We start from the raw sequence: 18,676 nt of genomic DNA, 5'->3' as shown, positions 1-18,676 counted from the left end.
TGCAGCTGTAGAACCTTTTGAGGATCTGAGGACACATGCCAAATCTTTTTAGTTTCCTGAGGTTTTGTCGTGCCCTCTTCACGACTGTCTTGGATTGTTTGGACCATTCTAGTTTGTTGGTGATGTGGACACCAAGGAACTTGAAACTCAACCTGCTCCACTACATCCCCGTCAATGAAAATGGGGGTGTGCTCGGTCCTCCTTTTCCTGTAGTCCACAATCAACTCCTTAGTCTTGGTTACATTGAGGGAGAGGTTGTTATTCTGGCACCACCCGGCCAGGTCTCTGACCACCTCCCTTAGGCTGTCTCGTCATTGTCGGTGATCATGCCTACCACTGTTGTGTCGTCTGCAAACTTAATGATGGTGTTGGAGTCGTGTCTGGCCACGTAGTCATGGGTGAACAGGGAGTACAAGAGGGGACTGAGCACGCACCCGTGAGGGGATCCAGTGTTGAGGATCAGTGTGGCAGATGTGTTGCTACCTAGCCTCACCACCTGGGGGTGGCCCGTCAGGAAGTCCAGGATCCAATTGCAGAGGGAGGTGTTTAGTTCAAGGATCCTTATCTTAGTGATGAGCTTTGAAGGTACTGTGGTGTTGAACGCTGAGCTGTCGTCAATGAATAGCATTCTCATGTAGGTGTTCCTTTTGTCCAGGTTGGAAAAGGCAGTGTGGAGTGCAATAGAGATTGCATCATCTGTGGATCTGTTTGGGCGGTGTGCAAATTGGAGTGGGTCTAGGGTTTCTGGGATAATGGTGTTAATGTGAGCCATTTACCAGCCTTTCAAAGCACTTCATGGCTATGGAAGTGAGTGCTACGGGTCTGTAGTCATTTAGGCAGGTTGCCTTAGTGTTTTGGGGCACATGGACTATGGTGGTCTGCTTGAAACATGTTGGTATTACGGACTCAATCAGGGACATATTGAACATTTCCATGAAGACACCTGCCAGTTGGTCAGCACATACCCAGAGCACACAGCCTGGTAATCCGTCTGGCCCCGCGGCCTTGTGAATGTTAACCTGTTTAAAGGTGTTTCTCACGTTTGCTACGGAGAGTGTGATCACACAGTCGTCCAGAACAGCTGATGCTCTCAATAATGCCGCAGTGTTGCTTTCCTCGAAGCGAGCATAGAAGTGATTTAGCTCGTATGGTAGGCTTGCGTCACTGGGCAGCTTGCGGCTGTGCTTCCCTTTGTAGTCTGTAATAGTTTGTATGCCCTGCCACATAAGACGAGCGTCAGAGCCGGTGTAGTACGATTCAATCTTAGCCCTGTATTGGCGCTTTGCCTGTTTGATGGTTCGTTGGAGGGCATAGCAGGATTTCTTATAAGCTTCCGGGTTAGAGTCCCGCACCTTGAAAGCGGCAGCTCTACCCTTTAGCTCAGTGTGAATGTTGCCTGTAATCCATGGTATCTGGTTGGGTATGTACACAGTCATTGTGGGGGTGATGTCCTCGATGCACTTATTGATAAAGCCAGTGACTGATGTGGTGTAATCCTCAATGCCATCGGAAGAATCCCGGAACATATTCCAGTCTGTGATAGCAAAACAGTCCTGTAGTTTAGCATCTGCTTCATCTGACCACTTTTTTATAGACCGAGTCACTGGTGCTTCCTGCTTTAATTTTTGCTTTAAGCAGGAATCAGGAGGATAGAGTTGTGGTCAGATTTACCAAATGGAGGGCGAGGGAGAGCTTTGTACGCGTCTCTGTGGGGAGTACAGGTGATCTAGAATTTCTTTCCCTCTGGTTGCACATTTAACAGCCATGATTCCGTGAAACATAAGATGTTACAATTTTTGATGTCCTGTTGGTAGGATATTCATGATCGTACCTCATCTAATTTATTGTCCAATGATTGTACGTTGGCAAGTAATATTGACGAGAACGGCAGCTATCCCACTCGCCATCTGCGGATCCTTACGAGGCACCCCGCTCTGTGTCCTCTGTACCTGCGTCTCTTTCTCTTGCCAATGATGGGGATGTTGGCTTGTCGGGTGTCTGATGTACATCCTGTGCGTCCTGCTTATTGAAGACAAAATCTTTGTCTAATCCGAGGTGAGTGATCACTGTCCTGATATCCAGAGGCTCTTTTTTGCCGTAAGATACGGTGGCAGAAACATTATGTACAAAATAAGTTACAAATAATGCAACAAAAAAAACATAGCACAATTTGTTAGCAGTTTTACGGGCGCCTGCCACTTCTTCCAGCGCCATTAGTCAAATTATCACAGATTTACTGTGATAATTGTGCATTCAACAATTCCAACTACAGTACCCACCATATATAATACCCACCATATATACAGTATATACACACACTGTCACGGCCATTGAAAAAAGAGGACCAAGGTGCAGCGTGGTGAGTGTACATACTTTTAATAGTAGATGTCGCCAACAAAACAAAACCAAAACAAACCGTGAAGCTTAAGGCAATGTGCCATCAAACAAAGTTAACTTCCCACAAAGACCGGTGGAAAAAAGGGCTACCTAAGTATGGTTCTCAATCAGAGACAACGATAGTCAGCTGCCTCTGATTGAGAACCACCCCCGGCCAAACACAAAGAAATAGAAAACATAGAAATAAAGAAACTAGAATGCCCACCCTAGTCACACCCTGGCCTAACCAAAATAGAGAATAAAAGCCTCTCTATGGCCAGGGCATGACATCCCCCCCCCCCCCCCCCCAAAGGTGCGGACTCCGGCCGCAAAACCTGACTCTAAAGGGGAGGGTCCAGGTGGGCCTCCTTTACGGCGGCGGCTCTGGTGCGGGACGTAGACCCCCCCTCCGCCTCTGGCTCCCCCCATTTTGGTGGCACCTCTGGTGCGGGGACCCTCGTAGCGGGCCCCGGACTGGAGACCGTCGCTGGGGGCCCCGGACTGGAGACCGTTGCTGGGGGCCCCGGACTGGAGACCGTCGCTGGGGGCCCCGGACTGGAGACCGTCGCTGGGGGCCCCGGACTGGAGACCGTCGCTGGGGGCCCCGGACTGGAGACCGTCGCTGGAGGCCCCGGACTGGAGACCGTCGCTGGAGGCCCCGGACTGGAGACCGTCGCTGGAGGCCCCGGACTGGAGACCGTCGCTGGAGGCCCCGGACTGAAGACCATCGCTGGAGGCCTGGTCCGTGGAGGAGGCATGGGATGAACCAGGCTGGGGAGACCTACTGGAGGCCTGGTCTGTGGAGGAGGCACAGGATGAACCAGGCTGTGGGGGAGCACTGGAGATCTGGTGCGTAGCCTTGGCACCACTCTTCCAGGCTGAATGCCCACTCTAGCCCGGCACGTGTGGGGAGCTGGAACAGGCCGCACTAGGTTCTCCTGGCGAACTGGGGAAACCGTGCGTAGAGCCGGCGCAGGATTCACCGGGCTGTGGAGGCGCACTGGAGGTCTGGAGCGCCAAGCTGGCACAAGACGTGCAGGGCTGGGGAGGCGCACAGGAGGCCTGGTGCGTGGGGCTGGCACAGTCTTCACCAGGACTAGTATGAAGAGCTGACTCAGGTGACATCAACCCGAGGACACACTCCGTAGGGCGAATGTCGTGCCTCAAGCACCAACACAGCAGCTCTCTCATAGCTCTCTCCTCCAATCTCCCATCAACTCCTTCACTGTCTCTGCTTCACTACCTTCGCTGCCCTCCAAGTTCACCCCGACTGGCTCTGGTTCCATCCTCGGCTCTTTTGGGGGGCTGCCTCTCCTGGCCACGCTGCTTGGTCCTTTGTTGGTGGTGGGAAGTTCTGTCACGGCCGTTGAAAAAAAGAGGACCAAGGTGCAGCGTGGTGAGCGTGCATACTTTTAATAGTAGATGTCGCCAACAAAACAAAACAAACCGTGAAGCTTAAGGTAATGTGCCATCAAACAAAGTTAACTTCCCACAAAGACCGGTGGAAAAAAGGGATACCTAAGTATGGTTCTCAATCAGAGACAACGATAGACAGCTGCCTCTGATTGAGAACCACACCCGGCCAAACACAAAGAAATAGAAAACATAGAAATAAAGAAACTAGAATGCCCACCCTAGTCACACCCTGGCCTAACCAATATATATATATATATATACACACACACACACACTGAACAAAAACAGAAAACGAAACAGGTAAAGTGTTGTACCCATGTTTCATGAGCTGAAATAAAATATCCCAGAAATGTTGCATATGCATAAAAACCATCTCTAAACTTGTGTACAAATTTGTTTAGATCCTTATGAGTGAGCATTTCCTATTTGTCAAGATAATACATCCACCTGACAGGTGTGGCATATCAAGAATCTGATTAAACATCATGATCATGACACAGGTGCACCTTCTGTTGGGGACAATAAAAGGCTACTCTAAAATGTGCAGCTTTGTCACACAACATAAGCAATTGGCATGCTGACTACAGGAATGTCCACCAGAGCTGTTGACAGAGAATTGAATGTTATTTTCTCTACCTTACCATAACCTGCCTCCAACATCATTTTAGAGAATTTGGCAGTACATCCGACCCGGCCTCACAACCGCAGACCACGTGTATGGCGTCATGTGGGCGAGAGGTTTTCTGATCTCGACGTTGTGTACAGAGTGCCCCATGGTGGCGCTGGGGTTATGGTATGGGCAGGCATAAACTATGGACAACGAACCCGATTGCCATTTAGCAATGGAAATTTGAATGCACAGATATACTGTGATGAGATCCTGAGGCCCTTCGTCATACCATTCATCCGCCGCCATCACCTAATGTTTCAGCATGATAATGCACAGCCCTGTCGCAAGGTTCTGTACACAATTCCTCAAACCTGTCCCAGTTCTTCCATGGTCTGCATACTCACCAGAAATGTCATCCATTAACAATGTTTGGGATGCTCTGGATCGATGTGTACGCTCCAGAGCCCGCTAATATTCAGCAACTTCGCACAGCCATTGAAGAGGAGTGGGACAACATTCCACAGACTACAATCAACAGCCTGATCAACTTCATGCGAAGGAGATGTGTCGCGCTGCATGAGGCAAATAGTGGTAACACCAGATACTGACTGACTGGTTGTCTGATCCACGCACCTACCTCCCACTTGTTGCCTCAGGAATGAATACAATTATTAATGTATAATTCATTATTGAATAAGCATAAAATAACTATTTTGCTGACCCTCTACACTGCACCCAACCTCCCACGATCCCTCTCTCTGCCCTCCCCTTCCCCTGTACCTCTCTGCACAATATCGGTCACAGCCGACAGGTACTCATGGGCGTCTTGCTCGCTGGATATCTGCAGACACTCGTCTCCCTTGAGGGGCACCACCTCCAGGAGGGGCGCCAGGCTGTCTACCCCACACAGAAGCACCACCACGTGGGCCGCAGGCTTCAGCACCCGGGCCAGGAAGAAGCGGCGGAGCTGGCACAGGCCCTCTAGCATTCCCTTGGACAGGATTAACAGCTTGACCTTGTACTGGCCCAGTCGCAGAAAGTCCTCCCGCCGGCTGGTCACTGTGGCGATGTCGTAGCAACAGATCCCTCCCTCCCAGACGGGCCCGGCGAAGATAGAGCGCAGGTATACAGCCCACTGCTCTGCCTCCACCTCATAGATGATGAGCAGGTCCTCGGCTAAAAGAGGATGATGGAAATAGGGAGATTTTCACAGGTGCAATGCCACTAATAAAAGCCTCATATTGCAAATCAAACCAATATGTAATATGTTGTAAATGTGTTTTATCCATCCATGTTCAAATCAGTCTTTCCATGAAAAACATGACCTTATGCTTTACGGGGCTCCATCTCCCTTGATAGATACAAGTTATTTGACTAACTGTTGCTGCTAAATAATATGACTAAAATATGACTAACACATTTCGCATTAAACTAATCAGGTAAGTAAGAGTCATCATATTGTTGAACTGATTGAATGTAGCATCTGGTAGACTGACTACGAAATTGCAAACTTTTAATTATGTATATGAAATGATAGTAATCTCTTCACAAGTTTGATATGAACATTGGTATGGTTGAATATACTTTGAATTAAGTCATCATAGTTTTCTTAAACATTTACTTGGTCATAAGAGAAGCACAATAATAGTAAGTGTACCAGATTCTTCCACATCATAATGCTAACAGTGTAGCAGATTCTTCAACGTCATAATGCACAATTACAGCTGTGAAGTATCAAATAACAATATTCCAAAAGCAATATCACAAAAAACTCAAATGTAATTGCAAAGAAGCACAAGAGACACAAAAGTCTAAGAATTTATCAAAAAGTTCAGAAGGTCTACTCACCTGAGCTCATTTTTCACCTCTGTCTTTGTGAGAGTCCTTCTCTCCGCTGTGATAAAGAAAAACAACTCGCCACACACGGGCTCTATTGTATACAATTGGTCTGATAAGGGCAGGGAGCTTCCTGCTTGTCAAGATCAGACAGAGAGATGGGGCAGAACATGTTGGCTGGATTTCCAGATGTCTAGCCTTTACCTGATCTATGGAGGAAGGAGCATAATATAAAATAAAATAAACTGTACCCTTGATAAGAATATACAAATAATAAGAATAATTAACAAGCAAAGACAAAAAAATACTAAATGTAACTTATAGACCCATTTATAGAGAAACTTCAGAGGCAGAAATAAAAAAGATAGCAAAGTTTTTAAAGGCTCCAGGTTTAGATTTGCTCGTTTGAAAAAGATTAACTTGGACTCCAAAGCCATCAAAGCCTCTAAACACATGAAACCAACTGCAAAACAAAACATCATTACAGTGGCATTACTATCTAACAATAAACATAATGAACATTGTCAAACTTAAACAAATACTGATAAGTACAATCGGCCATGGCGCAAACCTTTCTTCCCAAACAGACTGCATGGTTCTCAAAATAAGCCTACCTGGTTAAATAAAGGTGAAATAAAAAAAATAAAAAAATGGTTTCCTTCAAAGAAATACTGGCAAAACAACAGTGCAGTACAACCTCTATACAATGCGACTAAGCTCTCACCTGCACAGGTCTAAGGGGTTTTGACTAGATTGCGTACAACTACGACCAGAAGTAATTTTTCATAGCAGATTAGGACATGTTTTTAGCTAACCCTAACCCTTTTCCTAACCTGCTACATAAACTTTCCTAACCTGCTGCAAAAAGTCCCTTCTGGTCACAGCTGGTCTAAGGGGTGCTTTTAGACCTTTTCACATGTTCACCACTAATTAGAGTTCCCTGGGAAACACAGACCAAAACTACGGTTCCTATATTGTCACATTAACATGAATTGGGTGATTCATGCCCATAGGGTTCACAGGGGCACGTGCCCCCTCAGATTTGTCCTGTTTAAAAAATATATATCTCCCAAAGTCATAACTAGCTACCAGTTGCCATGGCGCCGTGAGGTCGCCTAGGCAGAGAGCTCCTTTAAATGTGTAAATATTTTATTGTTTTATGTCTTTTTTTATATATAAAATGTTTTTATCAACGTTTTATTTTGTTAGTTTAGGACCAGCAAGTTAGTTATTTTTGTCAAGATAGCTCAGAGGCTAGTGAGCCAGCCTTTGTTTTTATTTGAAACTGAAGATAACACAGGCTTGGACATCACAGATGCTCATTGTAGTTTTGACTGGATCTCTCACTCCAAGGTGTATTATATCAATAATTGATGGGTAGTGAGCCTCTGGCGCTAGAGTGAGATCTAGCGGACCCCGGCTTCCCACAGGTGGTTGGCCTGATGATCCGGACCTGTCTTACTGACCCCCAACACACACACACACACACACACACTGAATGAGACCACTGATTCCCCCTTACTCAAGCCTGCTTCAGGGCATCAGAGAAGCTGAGAACAGTGTGGAGGAGGAGAGTGCTGAGAGTGGAGAGTGAAGGCTCTTGACTGACTTTCAGGAGACTGTATGTTTGGACTGTGTGCAGCCCACTGGAGTAGGATGTGACCTGGACGCATGCCCCAGCCTCTGTTTCAGACTATTGTCCAGGCCAAGATCTACATATACTTTGTTTTTTGTTTTAAGCGTCTTAGAGATGATGAAATACATTTAATATTATTATTACCAAGAAGCCATTTCAGGCTATCAAGTTAGAGTAGCTAGCTTGTCTGACTATCTTAGCTGGCATGACTGCTGGCAAAGTTGGTATACTGTAGAAAAGCAAGCAATTACTAAATGTACTGAATAAGACTCACATTCCTTTCAATCTTTTACCCAGATTTTAGCAGAGATGCAGAGAAGCGTATTTAGTTTCTTTAAAAAAAGTATCACCAGCCAGGAGGATACATACCGCTCAAGAGGTATGCTTAAATACGCAGACAAATAAACCGATGTTTAAGATAGAATTGTGATTATGGCTCTAGGTTGCAGGAAAACGCTGTTTCGGGTGTTTGAAAAATGCTACTCTCCAAAACCCCACCAGCCATCCTCATGTACTTTGTGCCCACTCAGATTTTTGGGATGCATGAGGTCCCTGGGTGGATTGATCATTTCTATTCCACATAAAGAATAAAAACTTCCAATGCTGGAACCCTATTGTAATTGGTGGGATTACTATTTTTCTGCCTTTAAAGTGGCTACAATTTTAACATTGTATAACCAGATCAATCCCAAATTGAGCGCAAATTGACTGCTATTCAATTATGGAGATCACTTGATTGGTATAAGCAATTGGTATCCACTGTTAAATCCTTCCAGACTTCCACAAGTGAGTAGGGCAAAGATAGGACCTGTATGTCGATTTGGGATTGAGCCAGACAGTCACCAAACTGTAAACTGGTTGGGGTTAGTCTACTTTTCCTCTATTAGAATGTCTTTAAATGTCCACATGGTGGTGCTGTAATAACAACCGAATTGAACTGTCTCTAAACTAGTCTAGTTATAAATCCCAAAATCTGAACTGTCTATTAAACTACTTACAACCCACCCTTTACAACCTCACTAACAGTGTTGTGAAGCGGTTATGCTGAACACATGCACCAACGTGGAACTAAAGAATATATAGGCCTGTTGATTCACCCTGCGCGCCATGATGTGAAATCGAATTCAAACACTCTCTAGCCTCGTGGTGCTCACTCAAAACAGTGAATCTTTTGCCATCTAAATTGCATGACATTTTGCATGATGACAACTCTAAACACTTCAAGAGAGATTGAGTGAAGTTTACAGACTGAGATTAAGCAGAACTGGTAGGATCCAGCGCACGACTCTGCCCATGATTGATGTTACAATGTTGCAACATACAGAAGAGGGAACTGATGTGTTACAACACTGCACATATAACCTATAAAAACATGTTAGACATACACAGACTGAAACAAAACGAGTCCGTCGGCAAAAGGGAATATGAACACAGAGGTCTAGTCTCTGCCACCAATAGAAGAGCAAATATATATGTGGGCGTGTCTTACCAACTGCAGGCTAGGTTGCGCGCACAGCGCTGGGAGAGAGAACTTGATACAGAGTAACAGTAAATCACACGGACCTACAGTATACCAGTGTTGAAATTTGTAATCCTATTGCATGTATTTTTGGCTAGTGAAAGGAGCAAGTGAGATCACTGCGATCTCCCATTTGGATAGAGTTGATTTGTTGGGTAAGGACAACATCGGATCTTTTTCAGGCACAGTTCAAATATATTTGAATATATAGCACCATGGAAATGTCCGAAAACAAGCCGAATGATGATCCGAAGTTATCTACGACTGACAGGATGGTAAAATGTAAGTGTACAATTAATTGATGTTGATCATAAACAGTTGCTGCGTTGCTTTTTATTTTGGTCATGAAGTCACACACTGCTGCCATAGACGAATGTCTCTCCCTCTCAACACATTACAATTCTAGTCTTATTGTACCCTAATGGTCTGCTCAATTGGAAATCTGCTTATGGAGAAAAAGGGTGTTAGCCGTGAGATACGACACCGGCTAGGCAATCTGTAAAAGTAGGAAGTAAGGGTGTTATTACAAGAGTTGTAGGCATTCAATGTTTGCATTTAATGTCTTGCAACATACTTGTTGGATATGGTCCTATATTGTTTAACATCCGCACATACAATAATACATATGTTTTTTCTTCTTTTAAATGACCATAAAATACATGACTTGTAGCCACACACATCTCTTCTGTATGAACATGGACGAATCATGTAGGGCAGGCTATCCAGTGATTGTACAACTATTATTCCATGGTTAAAAGTTATACGTTTCCCCCCTATTTTGGAGTCCATACATAATAGAGTGACACATGTATCTGTTTTTGGCTTGCCCCCATGTTTGATGTTTGCCCCCATGGTAGGTTACTGTAGTCTATGGTGTCTAGAAACCACATGGGGGAATAAATCACTATTGATTTAAACACAGAGTTAGGTTTGACTCTATACTCTACACAGTGTGAAAATAGTGTGTAAATAGTTTTACATTTGCTATGAATGCTAGTAATCATCCCCTGCCACATCAAATCAAATGTTCTGTCACTTGCGCCTAATACAAGAGGTGTAGACTTTACTGTGAAATCCTTACTTACTTACAAGCCCTTAACCAACAATGCAGTTCAAGAAATAGAGTTAAGAAAATATTTACTGAATAACTAAAGTCATTTTTTAAAATATAAAGTAACACAATAAAATAACAATAACGAAGCTATATACAGGGGGTACTGGTACTGAGTCAATGTGCGGTGGTAGAGATTAGTCGAGGTAATTTGTACATGTAGGTAGGGGTAAAGTGACTATGCATAGATAATAAACAGCGAGTAGCAGCAGTGTAAAAACAAAGGGGTGGGGGGGGGTCAATGTAAATAGTCCGGACGGCCATTTTGATTAATTGTTCAGCAGTCCTATGGCTTGGGGTAGAAGCTGAGAGGCTTGGGGTAGGAGCCTTTTGGACCTAGACTTTGCGCTTCGGTACCGCTTGCAATTCGGTAGCAGAGAGAACAGTCTATGACTTGGGTGACTGGAGTTTTTGACAATTCTTTGGGCCTTCCTCTGACACCGCCTAGTATATAGGTCCTGGATGTCAGGAAGCTTGGTCCCAGTGATGTACTGGTCCGTACGCATTACCCTCTGTAGCGCCTTACGGTAGGATGCTGAGCAGTTGTCATACCAGGCAGTGATGCAACTGGTCAGGATGCTCTCGAGGGTGCAGCTGTAGAACTTTTAGAGGACCTGGGGACCCATGCCAAATCTTTTCAGTCTCCTGAAGGGGAAAAGATGTTGATGACTGTCTTGGTGTGTTTGGACCATGATAGTTTGTTGGTGATGTGGACACCAAGGAACTTGAAACTCCCGACCCGCTCCACTACAGCCCTGTCAATGTTATTGGGGGCCTGTTCGGCCCTCCTTTTCCTGTAGTACATGACCAGATCCTTTGTCTTGCTCACATTGAGGGAGAGGTTGTTGTCCTGGCACCACACTGCCAGGTATCTGACCTCCTTCCTATAGGCTGTCTCATCATTGTCGTGATCAGGCCTACCACCATTGTGTCGTCAGCAAATTTAATGATGGTGTTGGAGTCGTGCTTGGCCACGCAGTCGTGGGTGAGCAGGGAGTACAAGAGGGGACTAAGCACGCACCCCTGAGGGGCCCCAGTGTTGAGGATCAGCGTGTCAAATGTGCTGTTTCCTACCCTACCACCTGGAGGCGGCCCGTCAGGAAGTCCAGGATTCAGATGCAGAGGGAGGTGTTTAGTCCCAGGGTCTTTAGCTTAGTGATGAGCTTTGAGGGCACTATGGTGTTGAACGCTGAGCTGTAGTCATTGAACAGCATTTTCAACATAGGTGTTCCTTTTGTCCAGATGAGAAAGGGCAGTGTGGAGTGCGATTGAGATTGCGTCATCTGTGGATCTGTTGGGGCGGTATGCGAATTAGAGTGGGTCTAGGGTTTCCGGGAGGATGGTATTGATTTGAGCCATGACCAGCCTTTCAAAGCACTTCATGGCTACCGACGTGAGTGCTATGGGGCAGTAGTCATTTAGGCAGGTTATCTTCCCTTTCTTGGGCACAGACTTGGTCAGGGAGAATTTCAAAATGTGAGTGAAGACACTTGCCAGTTGTCCGTGCATGCTCTGAGTACACGTCCTGGTAATCTGTCTGGCCCCGCGGCCTTGTGAATGTTGCTGACATCGGTTACGGAGAGCGTGATCACACAGTCGTTCGGATTGCGTCATTGGGCAGCTTGCGGCTGGTGTCCCTTTGTAGTCCGTAATAGTTTTCAAGCCCTGCCACGTCCCATGAGCGTCAGAGCCGGTGTAGTAGGATTCAATCTTAGTCCTGTATTGATGCTTTTTGATGGTTCGTCTGAGGGCATAGCGGGATTTCTTATAAGCTCCTTGAAAGCGTTAGCTCTGGCCTTTAGCTGAGTGCGGATGTTGCCTGTAATCCATGGCTTCTGGTTGGGATATGTACGTACAGTCATTGTGGGGAAGACGTCGTCGATGCACTTATTAATGAAGCCAGTGACTGAGGTGGTGTACTCCTCAATGCCATTGGAAGAATCCCAGAACATATTCCAGTCTGTGCTAGCAAAACAGCCCTGTAGCGTAGAATCCGTATCATCTGACCCTTCCGTATTGAGCGAGTCACTGGTACTTCCTGCTTTCGTTTTTGCTTGTAAGCAGGAATCAGGAGGATATAAATATGGTCAGATTTGCCAAATGGAGGGCGAGGGAGAGCTTTGTCTGCGTCTCTGTGTGTGGAGTAAAGGTTGTTTATAGTTTTTTTTCTTCTCTGGTTGCTGGTAGAAATGAGGAAAAACGGATTTAAGTTTGTCTGCCTTAATGTCCCCGGCCACTAGGAGCGCCACTTCTGGATGAGCATTTTCTTGCTTGCTTATGGCCCTTATACAGCTCGTTGAGTGAGGTCTTAGTGCCAGCATCAGTTTGTGGTTATAAATAGACAGCTACGAATAATATAGCTGAGAACTCTCTTGGTAGATAGTGTGGTCTACAGCTTATTGTGAGGTACTCTACCTCAGGCAATACCTCAAGACTTCTTTAATATTAACATGGAGCACCAGCTGTTATTGACAAATAGACACACACCCCCGCCCCTCATCTTACCAGACGTAGCTGCTCTGTCCTGCCGATGCACGGAAAACCCAGCCAGCTCTATATTATCCGTGTTGTCGTTCAGCCACGACTCGGTGAAACATAAGATATTACAGCTTTTAATGTCCCATTGGTAGGATAATCTTGATCGTAGCTCATCCAGTTTATTTTCCAGTGATTGCACGTTGGCCAATAGGATGGATGGTAGTGGCGGTTTACCCACTCGCTGACAAATTCTCACAAAGCATGTCAATTCTTTGTTGAAATTAAAGCATAAATCAAAGCCTTTCCCTATTCCTTGTTTTTAGGATGGAAAACATTTAGATACATTTTTCAACCATTTTTTTAACGTAAATACTAGGAATAAGCATAGGCTTTGATTTCTGTTCAAACAGATGTAAAAGGGGTCTTAGACAACATCTACCAGGTATTAGAAATACATCAAAACACAATAATGTTGTGTAGTTAGTATTTAGTTATTTGCCTTTCGGAAGTTTAAGAAGCATTGCTTTGTAATACTATTAGCAAAAACCCACATATCTTTAAGTTATTTTCAGATTTCTCTCCCTCATGAGGGAAAATAATTTAAGTTGACAGAAGTATTAATAACAATGTGGCTTATTGATTTTTAAGTGGTTAAAATGTGTCGTTCTGTCACCAAATCGGTAACGGAGTGACTAAAACATCTGTAACAGAATGACTGCAACTGAATTGACTACAATGGAAATTCATAGGAGTCCCAAACCACAGTTGTGTCAACTGCTACTGTCCTCCCTTCTACTGGCATACTGTTATGTTCAGCTCATTACTGTTTTCTTTCCCTTTCTGTCGAGTGGTGGTCAAAGTGAGAGTGTGAAAACAGTCTGGACAACCCCTTCCTTTCTCTCTCCCTGTTTCTCTCCTCTCTCTTTCCAGTTAATGTCACCTCTCCCGGCTCTTACTGACACCTACCCATGAGTCCCCTCTCATTCCATTTACTGTAACCAGCCCTCTCACCAACTGAACACTGATTGACACAGGACATCCATGGACATTGAAATTTGGTCAGTCCAAATCTGAACCAATCATAGATGTCTGTTTCACAAGTTTGCACTGCACTGCACAGTACTGTAGAGTAGAGTAGAGTAGAGTTTAGGTCAGTCAGTACAATATACCGTAGAATAGTAAGTGGTCCCGTGTGGCTCAGTTGGTAGAGCATGATGCTTGCAACGCCAGGGTTGTGGGTTCGATTCCCAGTATAAAAAAGCATGAAAATTGATGCACTCTGAACAAGAGTGTCTGGAAATGTTTTAAATAAAGTACTGTACAGTAGAGTAAAGTTTAGTTCAGTAGAGTGAAGTAAAGTTTAGTTCAGTACAGTAAAGTTCAGTAAAGTTTAGTTCAGTAGAGTGAAGTTTAGTTCAGAAAAGTTTAGTTCAGAAAGTTTAGTACAGTAAAGTTTAGTTCAGTAGAGTGAAGTTTAGTTCAGTAGAGTGAAGTTTAGTTCAGTAGAGTGAAGTTTAGTTCAGTAGAGTGAAGTTTATTTCAGTACAGTAAAGTTTAGTTTAGTACAGTAATGTTCAGTAGAGTTAAGTTTAGTTCAGTAGAGTGAAGTTTAGTTCAGTACAGTAAAGTTTAGTACAGTAGAGCACACTAGAGTTGATTAAGGCTGGGAATTGCCAGGGTCCGCACGATACGATATTATCACGATATTTAGGTGCCGATATGATACAGTATGTATTGCAAGTCCCACGTTTCACATGTGTTGTGATTCAATACTGTGATTTTTTTGTGATTCTATGTTCCAAACTGCTGCAGAAGGACAAGAGAGAGTTTTAATAGTCATGGAAATAAGTGTTGAAAACAAATTGGCTTCATATTTAAAAAGAAGATTGAGAACGCGCAACAATTATATTGCAATAGTGTCAATACAATATATCATAAAAAATAATATCCCAATATGTAACTATCTATTTTATTTTTTTTAGCACTAGATTCGAGTACACTATAATTGATTGGATTGTACTGAACTATACTCTGCTGTTTATTTATTAGTTTATCAGGATCCCCATTAGCTTTTGCAGAAACATCAGCTTTTCTTCCTGGGGCCCACAAAAAAAAACACAAAACATGACAAGTAACAAAACACTGATAGACAAGAACAGCCACACAAATTGAAACTACAAATATAGACAAGACAAACAATACCTCAAAAGAACAATACAACAATACAAATAAAAAGTGATGAACGGAACCGTTACGTATTTTATCGAACGGGTGGCAACCCTAAGTCTAAATATTGCTGTTACATTGCACAACCTTCAATGTTATGTCACAATTATGTAAAATTCTGGCAAATTAATTACGGTCTTTGTTAGGAAGAAATGGTCTTCACACAGTTCGCAACGAGCCCAAACTGCTGCATATACAAGAGAAGTGACACAATATACCTAGTTAATATTGCCTGCTAACATGAATTTAGAGAGAGAAAAATAGTCCTATAATTCCTATAATAACTACAACCTAAAACTTCTTAACTGGGAATATTGGAGACTCATGTTAAAATGAACCACCAGTTTTCATATGTTCTCATGTTCTGAGCAAGGAACTTAAACGTTAGCTTTCTTACATAGCACATATTGCACTTTTACTTTCTTCTCCAACACTGTGTTTTTGCAATATTTAAACCAAATTGAACATGTTTCATTATTTATTTGAGACTAAATTGATTTTATTTATGTATTATATTAAGTTAAAATAAAAGTGTTCATTGTTCATTCAGTATTGTTGTAATATTACAAATATATATATATATATATATATATATATATTTAAAAATCGTCCGATTAATCGGAATTGGCTTTTTTTGGTCCTCCAATAATCGGTAGCGGCTTTGAAAAATCATAATCGGTCGACCTCTAGCGTATGGGATGCTGGGCTGAAGGGAGTTGTAGTTTTCATTTAGCAAACATTCAACCTTGTTCAGCGCAGAAATGTGGTAATTAACTACAATGACCATAATGCATTGTGCCTGTTCTTTTCCATCTTGGACAGAGATGGATACACTTTTATGCCTGCTATGTTAGGTAAGATACAGACAGACCACATACACCCCCGAATGAGAGAGGAATGTACACAACACAACAACGAGCGAAGAGAGAAAGGGATAAAGACAGTTCGTGAAAGTATGCCTTATCTACTTTAAAAACGAGTAAAATGATTGTCAGACAACTCTGCAGCATGCTTATCCAGGCTAGCCTTGCTAAATAGGATGACTAAAGACAGACAGTACGGAGAGAACAGAGATAATGTTCGATGGTTGTCTGTCTGACTGGCTGCTACTGCCTAAGCAGAGATGAGATGATGACTTTAAGGAATGAAAAATTATAAAATCATCAAATAAAAAGTAATATACACTGTAATATTTTATTATTTCATAGTAATGTCCTATTTTACTATGTGGACCTTACAGAGACAATGGAATATTTTCAATGTTTTGACAATTGAAGATTCACTATATTTGGCTTTGGAATTTCCATTAAAAAGCTCAAATAATTTTTATGTCATTATTTCATTAAAGCACTAATCGCTCAGCACTAGAAGGTGGCAAGTCTTGTGGGGTATGTATGGATATCTGAGTTGAATGTTATTTGATTATGCAGACAATCTGGAATTTTCATGACGTAATATTTCTCATAAAAACTAGAATAGAAGCAGTTAATCTCTGGTCAACCATCAACCAGGAAAGACTGGCCTTAACAACTAGTACAGTAAAAAAAACACAGGACATATATATTTTATAACAGACCATCTTCACAACAACTTTGTTAATGTGACTTGACCATGATAACTGACCATGCAATGTTATATCTAGGAGTTGAGCTTCTTCAACTTGCTCAGTGGTCACACCCTTTATGTACAACTCCAGTCGAGGTTTATTTAGGTCTTAGAGAATGTTTTAAACCAAATACAATGCTTTTAGTTGTCGGTGTATTTAAGACCAGTTTATCATTAGTCACCCATGCTGATACTGACTGTAACTCCTTATTTATCATTTCAGCCAGCTCACTGGTTTTAGGTGCTGACATGTAGAGAGTGTAATCATCCGCACGCATAGTCATTCTAGCTTTGTGTAAGACCAGTGGCAAATCATTTGTACAAATAGAGAAGAGTAACAGCCCAAGAGAACTGCCCTGAGGGACACCGTACTGTACATATCTGATGTTGGAGAAGCATTCATTGAAGAACACTCTCTGGGTTCTATTGTTTAAATAACTCTTCAAACATGTGCTGGCAGTTGATGTGAAGCCATAGCAAGTGAGTTCCTTCAATAACAATTTAGGATCAATAGTATCAAAGGTTCCACTCAAATCTAATAATACGGCTCCAGCTATCATCTTCTTGTTAATTTCTTTCAACCAATCACCTGTCCCCTGAGTCAGTACAGTACAAGTTGAGTGCCCTTCTCTATATGCATGCTGAAAGTCAGTAGTTATCTGAAAATTGTAATTTTATTTGGTCTAACACAATTCTCGCCATCAGTTTACTAAGAACAGGCAGCAAACTGATTGGGTGGCTGTTAGAGCCAGCAAAGGGTGCTTTACTATTTACTGTACTGTACTTTACTGTACTGAACTCTACTGTACTTTACTGTACTAAACTCTACTGTACTGTGCTGTGCTCTACTGTTCAAAATTCTGAAACATAGACATCTATGATTGGTACAGATTTGGTCCAATCCGGACCAACCAAATTTGGTTTTGTTTGAAGGTGGAGCTCATTAGAATAATAGCCAGTGTGTAGAATAATACCCAAACATGCAAAAGAGGATATTACATTTTCTACCTTTGTGTACCTATTCAGGATACATCACCATGAACAGAATGACATTTATAGTTATGTATTTCTGTATTGTACAGATAAGGGACTCATGATGTAATTATTTTACCATCATTCTGTTACCGGGTGTTAATCCCCTTCACTTACTGTAGTTTAATAAACAAAATAGATTTTTTCAAACTCAAGGTGTCATATCAAAGACACCGCCAGCGGGTTTGGAAATAACCGGATAGACCCAGTTTTCAGGGGACATATAAAGAGCCTGACTCCCGCTTTTGGACGTTAACACAAAAACAACTAATGGAACTGTGATGGGACACACGCACACACGAACACACTCTTAACACACACATCATTTTTCTTGTTGTATTGTTCGTAAAGTTCTTTTTTTTTGCATTTGTTGTGTATTGTTGTATTTTTAACTTGTGTGACTTACCTTGTCTATCAATGTATTAGGGTTTTGTTACTTGTCATGTTTTTTTTGTGAACATCAGGGCGAGTAGCTTCTGCAAAAGCTAATGGGGATCCTAATAAACAAATAAACAATGTGACACTCCCATCTTAAATCCTCCTCCACATTTACTGGAGTGGTTGAACAGTGCCGAAGACAACCCCCCTAACAGTAATTTTCTTCTTGTCAGTTGGCGTTTATTCTTATACCTGCTACGTTACTTTATATCATAGCTGACACCCCATTCTTTCTGCAGACATCTTTGAAGCTTAATTCAGAGTAGATATTTAACAGAGTTTTGGGGAAAAGTGGTCACATAACAAACTGAGGGAGATTTTACCATCATTCTGATACCAAAATTTACACCTGCACTGTTCTTCGAGTAAATGTGTTTTTGTACAATTTTCAGA

General features: G+C 42.8%; 2 protein-coding genes across 4 annotated transcripts in view; one reads left to right on the top strand and one right to left on the bottom strand.

Annotated features, from left to right (window-relative positions):
- The window catches only part of LOC129835131 (B-cell scaffold protein with ankyrin repeats-like), a 54,511-nt gene that overhangs the window by 33,346 nt on the left and 2,489 nt on the right, over window positions 1-18,676 (bottom strand). The window contains exons 1-2 of one of the 2 annotated variants that reach the window (XM_055900530.1): window positions 6,251-6,433; window positions 5,183-5,578 (exon numbers count right to left, since the gene is read on the bottom strand). The exons of the other annotated variant lie outside the window; for it this stretch is intronic. Coding sequence (XP_055756505.1) covers window positions 5,183-5,578; window positions 6,251-6,260 — 406 coding nt within the window. The 5' untranslated portion in view covers window positions 6,261-6,433. Of the gene's footprint in view, window positions 1-5,182; window positions 5,579-6,250; window positions 6,434-18,676 lie in introns of those variants that run through there. 2 annotated transcript variants of the gene reach the window in all.
- The window catches only part of LOC129835132 (protein phosphatase 3 catalytic subunit alpha-like), a 107,782-nt gene continuing 98,476 nt past the window's right edge, over window positions 9,371-18,676 (top strand). Inside the window, exon 1 of one of the 2 annotated variants that reach the window (XM_055900532.1) lies at window positions 9,371-9,675. In XM_055900532.1, coding sequence (XP_055756507.1) covers window positions 9,609-9,675 — 67 coding nt within the window. In that variant the 5' untranslated portion in view covers window positions 9,371-9,608. The remainder of the gene's footprint in view (window positions 9,676-18,676) is intronic. The other variant, XM_055900533.1, reaches the window with a different exon arrangement.

Source organism: Salvelinus fontinalis, chromosome 36 (genome assembly GCF_029448725.1).
Source record: "Salvelinus fontinalis isolate EN_2023a chromosome 36, ASM2944872v1, whole genome shotgun sequence".
NCBI classification, from domain to species: Eukaryota; Metazoa; Chordata; class Actinopteri; order Salmoniformes; family Salmonidae; genus Salvelinus; species Salvelinus fontinalis.
Note: the sequence above shows the minus strand (reverse complement) of the source record. Positions and strands in the feature narration are given on the sequence as shown.